This window comes from Epargyreus clarus, unplaced genomic scaffold (genome assembly GCF_041222505.1).
Source record: "Epargyreus clarus isolate Ecla_fem2 unplaced genomic scaffold, WU_Ecla_fem_2.2 ptg000009l, whole genome shotgun sequence".
NCBI lineage: Eukaryota > Metazoa > Arthropoda > Insecta > Lepidoptera > Hesperiidae > Epargyreus > Epargyreus clarus.
In genome coordinates, this window is record NW_027332217.1 from 3,800,599 (window position 1) to 3,820,637 (window position 20,039).

The 20,039-nt window shown below is 34.7% G+C and overlaps 1 protein-coding gene across 2 annotated transcripts in view; it reads right to left on the bottom strand.

Moving 5' to 3' along the window:
- Positions 1 to 20,039, bottom strand: part of Dh31 (diuretic hormone class 2) — an 82,241-nt gene that overhangs the window by 3,872 nt on the left and 58,330 nt on the right. For both annotated transcript variants that reach the window (XM_073076260.1, XM_073076259.1), the window contains exons 2-3: positions 855 to 938; positions 102 to 206 (exon numbers count right to left, since the gene is read on the bottom strand). In XM_073076260.1, the coding sequence (XP_072932361.1) occupies positions 102 to 206; positions 855 to 937 (188 nt within the window). In that variant the 5' untranslated portion in view covers position 938. The remainder of the gene's footprint in view (positions 1 to 101; positions 207 to 854; positions 939 to 20,039) is intronic.

The following is a 20,039-nucleotide window of genomic DNA, read 5'->3' on the forward strand; positions in this document are numbered from 1 at the left end:
CTCTCTCGAAGTAGATACGACGTCTTATGTAAATGTCTATATTAAAAAAAATGTTATGAAAAATATATGAATTCATGAAAATGGGTTAACAAAACACTTACTTTTCCATTTTGCGTTCAATTTGGATGAGGTTGCTGAGGCGGCTCAGCATGTCCATGATCTCTTCGGGTTCGTATTGTTGTTCGTCGCGGTAGTAGTTGTTGGGGCTGCAAAGTTATTTATAATGTTTTAAATGTGCAGTTACATCTCGTGATTTGTTGTTTCGTAATGGTCAAGCCGGTCTGTCAGTAGTTACCAAATTCACTCTCACCATTTTTATTTTTTTTGTGTTTTGATGTTTTTAAAGTCTCTACACCCCTCATTTGGAATTTTAACTTCATAGAACAACACTTTGTAATTAACTCATTCTACAAAGTGATTGACAAAGACAAATAAACACGAATTAAAAATAGTATAAAGAAATGAAATCTAAACCAACCTAAAGCTTTCTATATATCAGACCGATATGGCGTCAACGATAGAAAGGCAAGGAGTTCTATCCTTAAAGATCAATTCATCTTCGGTTTGTTTGAAATTACTTGAAAATCACTTCTACGGAAATCTAAGGATTCCTTCCTCTAAGGAAGGAAATCTAAGGACATCTAAGGAAAAATATTGAGTCCAAATACTTGACACTTTCGAGCATATGGACGAGACTTTCAAATATAAGGCTAGGTTAGGTTAGGTTAGAGAAAAGAACAATGATCTTCATAAAAGTTTTCCGAAGGTTATCAGCTGACGTAATCAGACGATTATTAATCCCCTGTGGCTATTACAAATACTAGGAGATTTATCATATTGGGTTTAGGTACCACTACCTGGGGTAGGAGGCGGCTGGTACGATGAGGAGCAGCGCGCCGAGCAGGCAGAAGGTGAGGAAGCAGCTGAATCGCATCATTCTGGAACAAGAACAAACGGGTTTAAGACAAAGTGAATAATAAAACTATACTATTTAGATTACTATACCATTTGACTATTTAGATTTTGATGACGTTTATAGAACTTTTACCTAGGTAGTCGCTTTATTTTTGCTTCATAACAGCAGTGTTAAACGCTGCTGGTCTGGTTTAAAGGGTGTGGTCAGAAATAGCCAGTGTTATCTCTTAAGATTTATTTGTTATCCTGTTTAATAGCTCTTTCTGTGGGGATAGTAGAGGACGTTAGGCATTCACTAGGATAGCCTTCATAATTACCTGAGGTTTTTGACAATATGTTTAAGAACATTAAATAAAGTAGCTTATTTAATTGAAATAATAAATAAGGCGTAAATAATTAAAATTGAAATTTTGTTCGTACATATGTCCATAATAGCAACTCAATATTTTTACATAAATATTACATAAATTACTCAATATTTCGCACATTGTAAGCAAAATAATTTACAGACGAAATACGTGTTTCAAAGGCTTTTATACTAGAAATTGTATGAGAACGTTGTGCACGGGGAGCTAGAAGGTAATTACAGTCGCGCAAGCCATCAATCAAGCAAACTCACGTAGAATTTAATAAACACTATAACTGTTTATTTATTCCGACTAAATTGTGCCGTCGGGTTCTCTTGATTTATTGGCTCAATATATAGGTTTTAATTCAATACATTAATATTGCGGGTAAAACATTGACGCAAAGACATTATTTTTAAATTATAAGAAGTTAGAGTTTTTAGGGACTTTTAACCTAGTTCGGGGCAACTAAAATGGTGTTTCTATCCATCCATTTGTCCTTATTTCTACTACAGGTGTATGGCTTCTGGAAAGCAACATTTTAATTTCGACCCAACATCTGGCTGCCCAGTTAGTAACACAGCATAGCCAATTGCTTGGCACAGTAGATTGCTAGAAAAACGTTATTGCCTGGATTTAATTCCTTGGATATCTATTGCAATATCTACCCGGGGATTCCAGGCTATACCATAAAATTAATTCCTTTTTCAATAAAATATTTTTTGTTAGTAATTTGTAGAATAATTTTCCTATCGGTTCCAATTCTAATATCAATATGAAACCTATAAATGCTAGAAAAAACATAATCGAATAAAATATTATTGTTACTAAAATATTCGTACCTACACTCGTAGGTATGTAGACCGCATCATTTGTTCTGTTTAACAACCAAAGGAATTCAACGTACGTACGGACAATTTACAACAGTTATATATATTGTTTTGTGAATTTTACGATTGTAATAAACGTTTCGCTTAGATGGAAACGTGCTCTAGCATAAAATTAATTCAGTTCTAAGCGTTATGAGACGTCATTAGTCTGTTTATTGATATTCGATAGTTCAACAGTTAGCTAAACAGGAGGTGTTCTATAAGATTATTTAATACTCTTGAAAGCTGAATTCGCGGTGTGACGAATAAATAGTTCTTTAAGACACTGCGGTGTCCTCACCCATTCGGCAGTTATATCGATTTAAAAACGCAAGTTTTAGGTTCGACCCCCGGTCAGATAGACATTAAATCGTGAATTTAGATATTTTTTAGGTTTAAGAATCTTTATTTCTCATAAGACTTTTACATCACTTAGAATGAGAAACTTAAAAATAATTATAATTATTATCTATATGTGTCCGGTATGCCTATATGTGTTGTGTGTGTGAGTGTGTGTGTGTGTGTGTGTGTGTGTGTGTGTGTGTTTATGTGCGTGGTCTTAATCTGTCGTTCGTCGTTAACCCATTACTGTTCCACTGCTAGGCACGCGTCTCCTCTTAGAACGAGAAGGATTAGACCTGGCCAAGTGCGTATTGGTACGTATATCTTACAAACACATCAATACCCTTACCAGGAGTTTTTGCGTTTCGACAAATATTACTGTTTTGGTATTTGTGTACGTATTTGCCCATACAAATTCCAATCAGCGCCCCTAGCGGATTGTGTCAGAACTAGGAAATCGTATGGTATCGCCAATACGTAAACAAATACCAAAACAGTCATATTTGTCGAAACGTAAAAACTCCTGGTAAGGGTACAGAACTTATTTTTTGTTTTTTTTTTTTTTATTTAAGATCTCTCATTTTTTCTATCGCCGTTAAAGTAAGTGATACTTAATTTCTAATATGAAACCTACTAAACATCTTGAGAGACCCCAATATCCGTGGAGTGGAGATAAGATGAGTGGATATAATTTTTTCAGTATATAAGCCAAATAAAACGGCAATAAAAGTTCATTTTCATTTTCCATCTTAAGTGTATTTTACATAAATACAATTGGTATTTGTTGTAGGAGCGCTGGGTTAAAACGCTACATCGTAACGATAGTACTTACGAACTTTTGTTGGAAACTATGTAGTAACTAAGTTGTGGAATACGAATTGCTTTCGCAATTGTAGTTTTATATTTGTGTGGTTTTTATTATGAAAATGAAGGTAACTGGATTAAGAAAGAATGTCTTTGACTCTGGAGGCATCTCCGCCACACCCATTTGTTTGAAAGATGTATTGTGGGAGTTAATAAACTTCAGCTGCATACGTAGGAAGTAATTAAGAATTAGTACGAAAAAGCATAGAAATTACTTTTATTTTTTGTAAATAAGACGTGCTGTAAAAACTTCAAGGCTAAATTCATTTTAATTCTATGTGATACAGACTTAAGCTGAATTTTATATGTAACAATATCTAACAAGTAATTTCATAATATATCTTTATTATGAAATTACTTGTTAGATATTGTTATTGCAATTGGAATATTGCAATTGGAAAGAATTTTGGCATCGAAAACCGGTTAATTAATTATCACTACTACAGATAATTTGTCCTCATCTCAGTCCCAAACAGTAGAAATTATGAGGAAAAGGTTGGAGCAAAAATAAGCGTATAAATCTTTGGACCTACGGAACATTATTAATCGTTACGGATATATCTTATACTAGCTGATCCGGCAAACTTTGTACTGCCTCAAAATCTATTTATCAAATATTTTTCATATAAAATATAACCCATGTTACTCGTGAATAATGTAGCTTTCGAATGGTGAAAGAGATTTTAAAATCGATCCAGTAGTTTTTGAGCCTATTCATCAAACATCAAACAAACAAACAAAGTTTTTATCTTTATAATATTAGTATAGATTGGACGTAAACGTTATAACAATCGATAGATAATAATTATTCCAGAGGGAGTAGAATATCGAATGACCCACTTTTCACAGAGCCTTTATTCAGGTCACATATAGAAATATCAAAATCAACCCCTAAAAAGAGTAATGAGGACTGGCAGTGAGTAAAATTTTAAATTGGATCAATATGAGGCTACCTTCACATATAACCTTCAATTTCTAAAAATACGCAATTTCGCCAATGACCAAGCAAAGCTTCTGCTCATACTAATCGAAACAATTATAATAAGTTTACATTATGTACATATAGATCCATCTTAGTGTCCCTAAAATTTAAATCAATCGATCATGAATATTAAAAAATAGCCGTTACCCATTTTTGGATTCTAATAATCCACGTTTAACCACGTTAAAGCAGTGATAGCCTAGTGGTTGAAATTCGGCTTATTGATCGAGGAGTCCGAGGTTTCAATCCCAGGCACTTCTGGTTTATCATAGTTATTTGCTTATTACAAATATATTATCACTCGTTTTGACAGTGAAGGAAAATATAGTGAGGTAACCAGCTTACATAAAAGATCTTAAAAAATGTTCTCAAAGGTAAAAGTAGACGTATTGCACTCGATATGTATTTTGCAGTTCGTATTACGCATAATAGTTGAAAAGTTACTTATTAGGCATATTCGAGTTTCTAAATATACAACAATATAATCAATTTCAGCTAGAACTCCAATTGGCACTAGATGGATATCTATAAGAATTCGCGATCTGGACTTTATTGAGCTTTTGAGGCTATAGCCGCTAAAACGATAAAACAATCACTTGACTCACCTAAAGTGTCCGCAAGCGAAAAGATAAAAAACTAATAACAGTACCGAATCTACCAAAGGTTACCGCTAAAAGTTCAACCACCAGCGTTCAATACGTGATTGACCACGACTGATCAAGTGGGAACTTATATGATCATCATTGTTGTAATCGTTTCATATCTTATCGGAGTGACCAACCGTGATGTTGACTAAGCGCTCTCGACGACTAATTAGATTGAGCATTGATTGGACGATCTAGTAAAGGGTGGTTCCGTCACACTAAGCTTTGAGAGTTTAAGTGTTGTTTCCTGTTCTTTGTCGAGAGCTATCGAAGTGATGGCCTATTATGTATATGGCCTGTGTTGTGTGGGTTTTTTAACATGGTAATGAGAAATGTGTCATGATATGACTTGTTGAACGCTTCCTGTACGACCGCCTACGGAAGCTTAAATTTTCCAGAATTGCACACAGTTTCAGGAATTTAGTAAATGTATATGAGTCAGCTGGCGCAGGTACCACCGCCACACGTATTTTTAAGAGTGTAGCAATTTTGTATTATGGTGGAAGGGTGTGTATGCAGGCTGACTTACATAAATTATGAGGCGAGCATTTGAGTCCTTTTGAGTGGCAACACATCGGTGATCTGCTTCAGTGAATACCGTTTCTATATGAACTTGGTTAGCATTGTCCATGTTCGTCAGGTGCAAATTTTCATCAGGTAAATTGCATGCTCATTTGCTATTCTATTTTAGAATTTTACCCATTAAAGGTGAACATCTAGGGTCATGTGGATTTTCAGGTTTTAATACGAAACTGTAGACAGTTTTGAGGGTCTGCAAGTTTTCAATTATTACCCAAGAACCGCAGACACTTTTGGGGACCTAAGAGTTTCAGTTTTTCCCCAAGGATCACATACGAGTACACTTTGAAGGATCAAAGTGGTTTTCGTCACTAATTGTTAAGTTCTCTATATTTATGTAACTTTTTGTTGTAACTGTCTAGTCTTATTTAAGTTAGGTAGAAAAAACAGGCAGGCAGGACATTTGACAGGCAGACCTTCTTTTTAATTTGTTTACCAACAGTAAAGGTTTTATTCACTGAAGACATCAAAGTCATACGAACCTTAAAATCATTAAATAATCCTTCAATAAAGAAAATATGAGACATCCATACAAATGTAAGGTTAGCGTAACAGCCCAAAGTACCATTTACATTTGACAAAATTTTGAAACGAGCAATATTAAATATCACTTCGGATATTTATATGATATAAGGGACTGTTTATTTTTACGTGCATTAATATGAGAATGTCGAACCCAACCGACCTTTTTAAGGGCTATTTAAGAACACCCCCACAATTAAGAGTAATCTAGCGTAAAATTGTAAAGGTTTGATACACACAATGTTTTCTTTTTTCCCTTTGTATAAGGTCAAAAGTTTAATTATTTTCCTTTTTATATACTCTATGTCTCTTGACTTATGTAGTAGAAAGAGCAAACTAAAATTTTACTAGTAATTGTGGCACAGTTTTTTTGTGGACTGCTGGACATGTTCTTTACAAAAGGGTAGTTTATCTAATCATTGTCTTTATACTTTTTGGAAATTCAAGAAATGTATATTTTAATGGATTTTATTTTGCTACGGGACACCTGATTCAATGACTACTGTACCCTTACCATGAGTTTTTACATTTTGACAAATATGACTGTTTTGGTATTTGTTTACGTATTGACCCATACAGTCTCCTAGTTATGACACAATCCGCTAGAGGCGCTGATTGGAAATAGTATGGGCAAATACGTAAACAAATACCAAAACAGTCATATTTTTCAAAACGTAAAAACTCATGGTAAGGGTATTGTTTTAGACCGACATTACGCCGCGCAATATGATGATCACTTGGTGTTAAAATAACGTATGATGAAATCATTGGCAGAAACGGAGTATTATAAGAGGACGATACCAATCCACAATATGGTCATTTTATATATTGTAGAGTTATGTAACCAATGCTAAATAACTGAAGTCTTACCTCAAGTTCTCTTCAGAGACGTAGCTACAAATATTTGAAACGCCTTATATAAGCAACTTTACCTCACTACTTCCCGTTTATATGGTAAGCATATTCTAAAACCTTACAGCATAAGCTGTTTTCAAACACATAATGTGGAACAAGGGATTTAGAAATAGGAAAAGTTCAAATATCTGAGAATACGTGTATTGCCTACAAGAGGATAATTGGTATAGAATATTTGCTCTTGTAAGTATATATACTTTCTAAAATGTAGTCTGAAAGTATCAAATGTTCTGCTCCATTTTCTTTATTAGGTACTGAAGGTTTGCCAAATGTAAACCAATGGAATGTTAAGTAAAAGTAGTTAGAAGTTGGTAGATTGACTCTGGGGGCATCACCGCCAGACCTTTTTGCACCTAATAACAACAATTTTATGCGCTGACGTGTTTTGGTTTGAAGGATGTGCTGAGGGAGACATACTTACCTGACGTGTTCCAACTTAGTTCTCAGGGGTAGGGGTAGTAGGACTCATTTAATCTAGGGTTGATTACAGATGTCCATGGGCAACAGCTTCCACTTACATTCAGTGGCATTAGGGACTGCATGGTCGTTTGTTACTTCTTTATTATATAAACTAGCTGACCCGGCAAACTTTGTACCGCCTCAAAATCTTTTTATCAAATATTTCATATAAAATATAGCCTATGTTACACGTGGATAATGTAGCTTTCGAATGGTGAAAGAATTTTTAAAATCGGTCCAGTAGTTTTTGAGCCTATCCATTACAATCAAACAAACAAAGTTTTCCTCTTTATAATATTAGGATAGATGTACGGCTATCCCGCACGCCCTATTAATGTTGCCACATACATAGGGCGTTTTATTCGTACGTGTTTCATGTGGGTCGGTCTCCCCAATTCCCAAGGGAAGGAACCAAAGAAATACGTAACGAAGGTATTTGCAGAACATTTATTGTTACCTAGAACCACCGACCGAGAAATGAGTTGAATTTTTATTTCAAAAAATAATGTTAATGAAAAAACTTTATCTAAGTTTAAAACTTTTTCAAAAGCCGTTAACGAGTATAAAAAGGTTAAATTACATGTCTTTAAGATATCAGGTACCTACTGGGGGGTTACTATCATCTCTTAAAACAATATTATTTAATCATACTATTACTTCTCTTGCAGGAAATTTAACTTTTTAAGCAAAATATGACAATTTCAGTTGGTTTTATACAACGGTTAAGCGAAAAATGAATACGGGCTTAAGTTTGTTCAACTGTGTATGACGGAATATTTTACTGTTTTAAGGAGGAAATAAAACTTTCCTGAACTATGATGGTTTTTAAAAGATGGTGGTAGGCCCCCTGAACTTGGTACCTTTTTCTATAAAACTGATCAAATAAAATTGTGTAGACCTGCTTTGTATAAATTAGTTCATGTATACCTACTACTTTTTTTATAATATAGGAATAGCAGACGAGCATGCAGTCCATAATATAGTAAGTTGCTACTGCCGCCTAGGGACAACTGTAATCAACCCTTCTTTTTATATTATAGGAGTAGCAGACGAGCATGCAATCCACCTGATGGTAAGTGGCTATTGCCGCCCATGGACATCTGTAATCAATCCCAGATAGGATTAGATATTTCTACCTGAGGTCAGCCACAGATGCGCTGCTACCTCTGAGGACTAAGCTGGAACGCCTCGGAAAAGTCTGTCTCCCTTACCACACCCTTCAAACCGGAACACAGCAGCGCCTAACACTGCTGTTATTAGGAAGAAATAGGTGTGGCGGTGGTGCCGCCGGAGTGGAACCACAAAGGGTTCTACCACCTTCACCTAGATAGTATTCGATTCCTACCTAAGTTCGACTACAGATGCGTCGCTACCCCTTTGAACTAAACTGGAACGCCTCGGAAAAGTATGTCTCCCTTACCACACCCTTCAAACTAGAACGCAGCATTCAACACTGCTGTTATGAGGAAGAAATAGGCGTGGTGCCGTCGGAGTAGAACCACAAAGGTTTCTACCATATTTTAGGTATACCTACTAATAAGTTATAATTACAATTTGGTTATTGACATCGCATTAATTTAAAATATCAATAGCTCAGTGACTATTACACTTTTTAAACGTCCCTCTGCTGTGCACGGACTTCTCTCTATAAATGGGAAACGTGGACACCATAACGTATATTTTATGCGGGTTGTCGAATATTAGGGCTAATAGTCAACTTAAGTAGAATATTTTCAAACTGCTGAAAAGGTTAAATGGTTTAAGTGATTACAACCTGGACCATTGACTCAATAGGCTCTCGAAAGCATAAAAGCTCGCATGAATATTTAGGATATTTAGAAATTGTAATAGAAATTTAAGGTTGATATGATCTAGATAAACCTCGATACACTATACAACCTTCTAACTAGCAGTTGAATCATTTAAATAATTTTAATGCAGAAATAAAGTCTAAGTCTTAAAGTGAAACTATAAAGATTCCTACCCAACCTTTAGTATATTGAATGTTTAAACAATATCTATGCCATTTTCCAGATAAAGTAAAAGAAAATAACACATGGCACATAATAGCGAGTCTCAAATGACACTTCTAGTCGTTGTTATGGCGTCGAGGAAACAGAATAGCTTTCAAACAAGCTCGACGTAGACGTTATTGTGTTGCTCTAAAGAAAAGAGGAAAAGAAGTGGGTTATGGTCTTAGAATACTGAAAATATTCAGATAGCTACAAATCAGTGTTTACCAGGTGTTACTGAGAATTTAAAAGAGACACACTATGATTTCGTGTATTATAGGTGCCGTGGCCAAAATTTAGACAAATATACAAATACCCAGACCCAGACCAATAATTTAATTTCATAATTTAGATATCTGTCTGCCCGGGAATCGAACCCGGAATCTCTGCGCGTCAGACTGGTATGGAGACCGCTTACCCACGCAGGTCGTCAGTTGCTACTAGTTACATCCAAAACAGATTATGGCGTTAATAACAATTAAAAGCATAATTTTGATAGTCATTTGTGAACAACCAATTAGACGGCGCTACACTCCGTCAATGATCTATATTTATATTCCTAATTATTATAACTACCTATTTTCTTTATATGGATACCCTCTTGCTAATTTACTTGTAATGACTCATTTAACCAGCTTATTGCAGTTAATTAATTAAGTCGCCCACATATATTAGTAGCATGGGATAATCGATAACGTGTCCTTTGAATCACTCATGTCAAATTGCGATAAAATGAACACATTATTACCATGTCAAAACCAAATTAAATATCAATGAAATTTTATGACGCATTACATATCGCAGTTATAAGAATTGCATATTTATTTTTACAAAACAAAGACCGCTAAAACGGCTTCTAATATTCGCGACGTACTTTCTGTATAGCTTCTGTATATTTTAAGTATTCTACGTTTATGGTACGAAACAATGATTTATTAATAGACATGATACAATTGATTGATATGTGTGGGCATGGAAAGGATCCAATTTCGTCTTGTATGGTGTAAACAATGTATAAAGTTACGCTAATATTATTAACTTGAATGAAAAATTGGTTAATGGATACTAATAATAGTCAATCAAAGTTTATAATAATAAAATCAACCAACAATAGAGTTCTTCACATAAACACCAAAAAAGGATTTATATTAATTTACAAGAAATGTAGAAGCAATATTGTTATGACTTTTTTTGACGGATGTTTTAAAAAAAGTTACTGTACTGATACTGATACTTACATATCTACACTAATGGCTATTTAGCATTAAGTCCGCCTTTTGTACAACACTGTTTTTAACATGGTCAATAAAGAGTAAATAAAAAAATGGCCCCACACTAGCATTCCCTTTGTCGTGTTTGTCATGACTACATAAATAGAGGAATACACAGAACAGAAATCTATCTTCATAATTCAGATATTTGTCTGACCGGGGATCGAACCCGGCACCCACAGCACGACCGTGACGGTGACCGAATGTTACTTCTATAATAAAACCAGAAAATAAAGGCAACACACTAATACATAGGTTACTAAGTTAACACGGAACAGGAACAACAATTGCAAAGTAAGTTCTATCTTTGCAATAGGGAAGTTTCGGTCCTTTGCAAAGCTCCTCATCACATCTAGACCGGGCTTTGGTCCTTTTAGTTTTCACACGGTTTCCTACTTTAACTAAACGTGTCCTTAATTCTTAACGAGATATTGTAAACTGTGATACAGGGATCATGATACCAAACTTTGTTTTGTATTATATAGCTATTTTATATTGAATCTTCTATAGACGCTTTAATATAAAGTCGCTTTCTACGCTTGCAGCTCCACACTCTCGTTTAAGATTTTTATTGTCGTGTGTGCCATGCATATAAACTAATATATAACATTTAGAACAGAAATCTATCTTCATAAGTCAGATTTTTGTCTGACCGGGGATCAAAGTCGGAAACGTCTGCGCATCATGGTGACCGCTTAACAATGCCATTCGTCGGTCATTTGTTACTACTACATTATGAAACAAGGAAATAAAGGTTGCAACAACCTTCTCTTAGTAAGCTTTGTAAAGTTACTTGGGTAACACGGAACAGGAACAACAATTGCAAAGTAAGTTCTGATCTTTGCAATAGGGAAGTTTCGGTCATTTGCAAAGCTCCTCATCGCATTTAGACCGGGCTTTGGTCCTTTTAGTTTTCACACGGTTTCCTACTTTAACTAAACTTGTCCTTAATCCCTAACGAGATATTGTAAACTGTGATGCTGGGATAATACGATCAAACTTTGTTTTGTATATTGCATCGTAACTTACGAGTACATACATATTTTTCATATAACTTTACATTACATTTTACAATAGCTATACGTTGAAAACGTTTATTTGCTGTTTTCTTTTTGAAATTTTAATTTCATATCGCTGTTTTTAATTTTTATTAGGTGGAAATAAATATTGATTAGTAAGTTTCAAATATGCCTATGTTATTGGACTTTTCATCGAAAATGCAAAAAGAAGGTAAATTTTAAATTGTATGTTTGTTTTAAAATTTTAAACTAATTATTAACTGCGAAACAAACTTTATTTGCTTTAAATAAACCCTTTGTACGCTCTCAAACCCTATCATTTTTTATATGAACATCTTGGATATATACAGACAATGAACACCCAGACCCAGAGACCCATAAATATTTAATCACAATCCCGTCAGTAGAACTGCAACAGATAATCAATAATCGCGTTGTTGATACGATTTATCACGTAATTACCGTCATCGGTCGCCGTGATTGCAACGTATTGCCATTTTATGACGTAATCATGATTGATGAGCGAACCAAATATTTGATTGCGCTCGTTCTTCGTGTATCGATGTGATGAGTAAATGAATTAAAGTTACACTTACTAGAGGGAAAGTAAATAAAAAATATATTTGTAATACTTATACTATGCCTGGTATTAATAAGAAATCTATCAAATTTTAAAATAAAATAGTTGGCATAAATTTTGATCGCGTTAATTAAGATAATTAATTTCTGTTCAGCACATTAAAAAAACCGATGTGACTTAAATTTAAACCTATTTTTTTTTTCAGTAATATAGGAATAGCAATCCACCAGTAGCAGAAGAGCCTGCAGTCCACCAGATGGTAAGTGGCTACTGCGGCCAATGCACATCTTTAATCATCCCCAGATAGGATTAGATATTCCAATTTGAGGACTAAGCGGAAACGCCTCGGAAAAGTATATTTTCTTACCATACCCTAACGTGGGCGAACAAGCATTATTATTGCTTTTCATCGTTCGTTACTCGCATATAATTTTATAAAATGTTTGTTAGAATAAGGAATAAAAATTGTGCAATGAGCGATAAATAACTAAAAATTTAAACAGTATACGCTTACACATGTCCATCAAGCAACATGACAGCGGCATAGGAATAAAATTATACGAAAAAATGCTACCACAGCTCGTATAATTAATTCTGTAGCATAAAACGTAATTTGCAAAACGCAGAAATGTACATTTTTTCAACAGCACAGGTGTCAGGTCGTCAGTCACGTTTTACGCGCGAAATAAATCAAAATGGCGTCGCTTGTTCGCATTGTAACAGAGTAAAAAGTTTTGCCAAAATAAATTCCATTTGGACTGTCACCGGGATTTTCGTTAATTCGCACGAATAACAAAGACAAAAAACGAAATGGAGTTTCTGTGCATCTTTTACGGAGTTCAAAACAATTGAAGTTTACTGCAGCGAGGCCGACGCTTAGCCGATGGACGCTCTAAGCCGATTAGAGGGAAAGTGTTTTAAAGTTCAGCAGTTTGTTCGCCTTACTTTAATCTACTGCCATAGAACACACAGTTTTAAAGAAATAAAGCGGGAATGGTATCGTTTGGGAGATTTAGTACATATTAAAAGGTTTACTGCACAAGAAAATAAAATAAGTAGAAAACCGGAAAACCGGTCAAAAACATAGATAAACATAGAAGATATAATCGATACCATAAAGTATCGTTAAAATGTGGGGTTCTTGAAACTGTACTTATCCAAAAAATATAATATAGTTTATATGAAAACAATAACAAGTTTAACAAGTACCAATTAATTCAATTATGAAAAACACGAATTGTAAAACTCGTGAAATTAAGATATTAACGTTTAAAAATGGTTTTAAACGTTAATATCTTAATTTCTTTCTTATTTTATAAAATACCTAAATATTACTTAAACAATATACATACAATACAAATCATTTTGAGGAAATAAGAGAAATCTGAGTTTAGGCTTTTCCACACAATAAAAACTCACGAGAGCTTCGGGAAATGAAAATAAAGGGTAAGACGTTTGTTTTTATTTCCCTCTTTATCGAAATTAATACAACTGTTTGTTTAGTAAGCCCCAGGGTGAGTAGTGTACAGTTCATTGTGAAATTATACGTTGATTTCTCGAGAGAACACGCAATGATAATTATATATTTTGATTATTATTCTTGTGTAAACTGATTAAACCTCTGATTAATTGGATTAATTATAGAGATTTGCGTGAAGTTGTACCTATTACAGTAGAGTTCCAAGATTAAATTCAAAAAAGAATTTGTACTACATTTTCAATTAGACACATTATCAAAAATAAAATATGCTTTCTACACTCATAGCCCATTAATAGGATTCATTGTGTCGTGAGTGTGATGAACACATACATAGACGACACCAACACCCAGATCCTGAACAGAAATGTAAATTATAAATTCATGTCTTGAAGGTTAAGCCTAACCTAGTGGTTAAGAAACTCGGCCTCTCGATCGAGGGGTCCGAGGTTCAAATCCCAGGCACGCACCTCTGATTTTTCAAAGTTATGTGCGTATTAGAAATTAATTATCACTTGCTAAACGGTGAAGGAAAACATCTTGAGAAAACCTGTATACCTGCATATTTATATATAAAAAAAAAAACTCTAAGGTATGTGATGTCTACCAACACGCACTTGGCCAGCGCGGTGGACTATGGCCTGATCCTTCTCACTCCGAGAGGAGACCCGTGCCCAGCAGTGGGACAGTAATGTGTTGATGCTGATGATGAACTCAGATCGGGGATCGAACTCGGTTCCATCTGCATGTTGGACTGGTATGGTGACCTCACCGCCCCGCAGGTCAAAATTCATAAGAACAATTCGTGTTGTAATTCGGTGAATCTAAAAGTTAAGTTATATCTGTACTTCATTTCGGTTAAAAATTCGACCAGTGCGACGGCGATTAGTATACTTAATTGTGCAATGTTTTTGGCCAAATCTGCTATCAACACGCGCCTAAATTATGTATGGGAGCTGTGGATTTGGCATTTTGACGTGTGGATGGTAAGCATCTGTTTCTGTCATGTTTTGGACCCTCGTTAACAGGTTGGAAGCTTCGGTAAGTCAGACAGGCAGCTAATGGTAACTATAGTCGCATATTATATGATTTTGACTATGTAAACCGTTACTAAGAATATGGTGAATAATATAATCTGTGGTCTTCTTATTATATAAAAGGAAATTATATAGAAAATGGTTTTTTTGTTCGACACCAACATCGGCACACCTATTTTTGCCTGATAACAGTGTTAAGCGCTACTGTGTTCTGGTATGAAGGTAAGGGAGATATTATTATCCGAGGCGTTTCAAATTAGTCCTCAGGAGAAGTCTACAAGGATCCTATCTGGGATTAATTGCAGATGCCCATGGACGGCAATTGCAATTAGTTTTTTGTCAGATGGACTGATACTATATTATAAATATATACCGTTACAGATCGGGATAGGAATATAGCATCCTCGGACAATTTTTTTTGGTAAAAAGTAGCCCTTGTTATTCTTTGTGACATTTTCTATCTTTGCGTCAAACCCCTGTCAAAAATAATTTCAGCCTTTTCCAAATTTAGCCTGTACGGTCAAACAGATAGTAAAAAACATGTGTTTTGATATCTAGCGTCTTTTGATCACAAATAGACACAAATTAAAATAAGGGGAAAACTCTCGTAATATTTTTAAGAGGTAGGTATGTTTCTTTATTTACCACGACCATAGATTAGTGAAGATTACTCACTCCTAACAAGAAAATGTACCCAGTTTTGAGAATTGAAATAGTTGCGTAAAAAAGTTTTGCCACGTCTCCGTGCTAAAATGTCCCTAAAATATTTGAAATAATTATTTATTTATTACGGAAATTATGTAATTATTACGTAAATTAGTTATTTATTCGTAAATATTCTCTAAAAATGTTTTATTTGTCAAGGATTCAAAAAAAGAACTTACTAAAATAAGCCGTTTGTGGCTTCATTCAATTTCAAGGCGGCGAAGTATCTTTACTAATCTATGACCACGACCTGCAGCCGCAGCGCCATTATTTACACATTTACTTTATAAGTTCCTATTACCAGGCAAATTCGAACTCATCCAGCCATTAAGTGGTGTTAAGTGGTCATAGAATTTCCAGAATAATTGACCCTGACGTCAGACATAACTCGGAACGGCTGTTTTATTTCACGCCAGACCATTTTAACCAGTAATGAATACGTTAATATTGCTTTTTATGGATCTAACTTTATGCGTTTCGTACGTAAATCTCTTTGATGGACGTAATCGTACTAGACTATATCTGGCTTGTAATAGAATTAATTTTAAGTATACTTTTTTTTAATAAAAGTTGTAGTATTGCGATTGGATACGGTTACTACTAGATACTTCCCGATAAGACTATTCGTTTCGTAGGTAGCAATTTTTGTGGATTGCTAGATAGCAACCGAGTAATATTAGGATTGATATCATGAAACGTGCTAGAGTAAAAGCAAAATTCTGAAATTCGTGCAAAATCCACATTTGAACAATGACGAATATAAGCTAGAGTCACATCGCATTGCGGCCTTAAACTGTTGGAAAGCCTCGTGCAATGTCACCCCCTTTACCACAGACTTCAAACCAGATCAAAGCCTCCTGTTACAAGGCAGAAATAGGTTCATCGGTCATGTCATCAGAATCAAACTATGAAACCTTGAAATACAATATAATTCATTACCGCATAACAATAAATACAAAATAGAGATGTTGCAAAATAAAAACTTTCGACCAAAAATTCCGACGAAAACTTCCTGCAGTAACTTTCGTTATGTATTAAACCCATTCGTTTTTAATTTTGGAAAGTTCCACAAAAAATGGTTAAATACCACATAAAATATATTTAAGAATTTCCTGCAATCTTCATAAATGGTACACCTGATACCTTTATTATAATTTTTTTATGTCGTTTTATGTAATGGATTTTTGTTTTTCCTCCTTAAGTACAATATATTGGTCTTGTAAATTTTTATGCTTTTCCGGGCTTGCAAATTCGTAAAACATTAAAACATGACATACTGTTTTGGTGTAATGGAATTTCGTATTCGGGGTAAAAATATTTTTAAGGAAGAATGGATTAAGAAAGGCAAAATCTTTACTTTTTTACCGTGTAAGAATCACTTCATATTTTGTGTGAAGTGTAATATCGTATTATTTAAAGTGTATTATATAAAGCTCTCTGTTTGAAAATAGTATTAGTTTTACTTTTTTTTTTATAATATAGGAGTAGCAGACGTGCATGCAGTCCACCTGATGGTGAGTGACTACTGCCGCCCGTGGACATCTGTAATCAACCCCAGATAGGATCAGATATTCCTACCTGAGGTCAGTCACAGATGCGCCGCTGCCCCTGAGGACTAAGCTGGAACGTCTCGGAGAAATATGTTTCCCTTACCACACCCTTCAAGGTAGGTAGGTAGAAATAGGTGTGGCGGTGGTGCCGCCGGAGTCGAACAACAAAGGGTTCTACCACGCTTAGTTAAAAGCATATATTTTTTCTTTCAGTAAAAAGATCTTATCCCTATCTTTGTGGATGAAAACTTGACGTAATTATGAAAAAAAAACCGATAAAAAGTTAGATCAGTCCTTAGATTGACCCATTAAAACTGTCGATAATTGTGATCATTTATCACCGATGAAAACTTGAAAATTATACATACTTAAAACTTAGTAGTAATTAATAGAAGACTCGATGAAAACTTGACATAATTACTTGACGTGGAAATTTTTAATAGTGGATACATAGTTAACAGGTATTGTCCTTATGGGGTCCAGGGTTCGTATTCCAGACACGGACTTGTAGTATTTAGAAGTGACAAAAATACCTACTCCATTGTATGTGATATGTAAGTTTTGCCAGCGCGATGGGCTATGTTCTAAACTGTCTCTAATGAGAAGCGACCAGTGCCCAGCAATGGGCCACTGGTCGAAAACTGACTATATAATGGACAAAACTGACTACAATTACCATTATAGCAAATTCCATTTATGTGTAACAAAATATATAACACTATCGCGGGCTAATAAGCCAACGCGTGAACATTTCGAAAATGCTTGTAGGATTTGTCGGCAAATGTGATATGGAACGTAAATCCGTGGAATCCGTGAAACATGAAAGGCAGTGATGGATGAATTTTCGTTTGACATGCAATAATATTGAACAATTGTTTCGTGTTAACACTTTTGTATAGTTTTGCCTACGTTTCATTTAATATTTTTATAAGATTAAAGTATGTTTACTATGTGATGTATTTTTAATTGCTTTATTGATGATATTTCGACCTAGTTGCATGGATCGTGGTCACGGCAAAATTGCGGCGGCTGGGAGAAACCGTTGACAAGTACTCAACTTATACTTGTCAAATAAAAAAAATCGTATATTGTGAGTACCCGTTACATAGTAAAAGATCTCAATTCCGCGATAATCTTATATATAAAATCTCGTGTCACAGTGTTAGTTACCGTACTCCTCCGAAACGGCTTTACCGATTTTCACCAAAGTGATGCTACCATGCTTGATCGATTTCCCGGTGAGACAAATATCCAAATCTATATAACGTTACCCCACCATCAAGATACTAACATACTTTTAAGATTTTTTCTTCAATTTTGATAACATCATCAATTTTCCTCTTTCAACAATCAGTTTTTCGTGTATCAATTGAAACGTATATTGTTTTCCTTAAATCATTAATGCCAATAAAAACAAAGTGAAAACTTGTTATACGTTGGTTCGTAAATATTCAAAATTGTTGTACAGCTGGTTGTAATTTATACAATACCGCCCGCCGCTGTAAGCTGAAGAAAATCCGTCTTCATCAATACATCATTAGAAATATGTAGTTAAGAGAGAAATGTAAGTGTGTCTGTGATTTTCAATTTTTTGTATAAAATATATACTCGTGTAAGAACTGAAGGTTTTACGAGTACTAGTGAAAAGGAACCATTAATTTGGATATGTTCATTTGAATGATGAACTGAATGATATATTTGTGTCTCCATTATATTGAAGGTGGTAGAATCCTTTGTGGTTCGACTTCAGCGGCACCACCGCCACACCTATTTATACCTAATAACAGCAGTATAAGGCGCTGCTGTGTTCCGGTTTGAAGGGCGTGGTAAGGGAGACAGACTTTTCCAGCTTAGTCCTCAGGGGTAGCGGCGCATCTGTGGCCGACCTCAGGTAGGAATATCTAATCCTATCTGGGGTTGATTACAGATGTCCATGGGCGGCAGTAGCCACTTACCATCAGGTGGACTGCATGCTCGTCTGCTACTCTTATATTATAAAAAAAAAACATGAATCAAGTTATCTTTAAGGTTTTAAAAGTCTTTCCTTAAACGGAATTCTTCCATCTAATGGGGGAGTTGTTGGATGTTTGCAACTCGTCCGAAGTTTCCGATAAGTTTGAACTATTGTTAAAACTTAGTGTACCATCGAAATATACTAACGATCCATCACAACCAGAGAATTGCTTATGATGATGAATTAAATTTGCCCTTAGAGTACACACGTGCTAACGTACTTCGACTAAATATGAATGAAAAAATAAGGTAAATGTAAGTATGTTTGACAGATTCCGTTATAGGTTAAAGTATCGCAATCGGAATGTTCAATATTATAATTATATTTACAAGCGGAGCCGCAAACAACACTAGTTTAATATATTTTGCAATCTGTCCAAACCGATTACGTATTCTGAATTCCAGTTAAAATGCCGACTGGAATACAACTGAACAAAGCAGAATTAATTTAAAGCCAAGCTTCATTCAAAGTTTAATTTCTTACAAACAAAAGGTTCATAAGTGGGACCAAAGGTTTCAGCGTAATGTTAAGATATTCTCATAAATTAGAAATTGTACCTTGTTGGGCAAGGTATTGTTTTATTTTAGCTCTCACCTGCTTTAAGCTATTGTTTTGTAATGCTAGTTGTACTGTAATACAATACTAATGAATGTTCCAAATTAGTAAACACTTTCATTCATTTGCACTCTTAAATCTATTTACAAGATTTTTAGTATGGATAGATTTCATGTCTTCGAGTAAGTCACCTATTTTATGAGGCAGATGGCTTACGTGTCAAAATATATAAGAAATACGAAAAAAACAAGGAAGTTTCAAGAGATGGCCGAACCTAACAGATAGGTAAACCAAACGGTCATTCCCTTTAAAAATAAAGTCCCGACTGAGTCCCTTTTTAAGCGTATTTAGGTTAGAACTAACAACTGCTATACTTACACT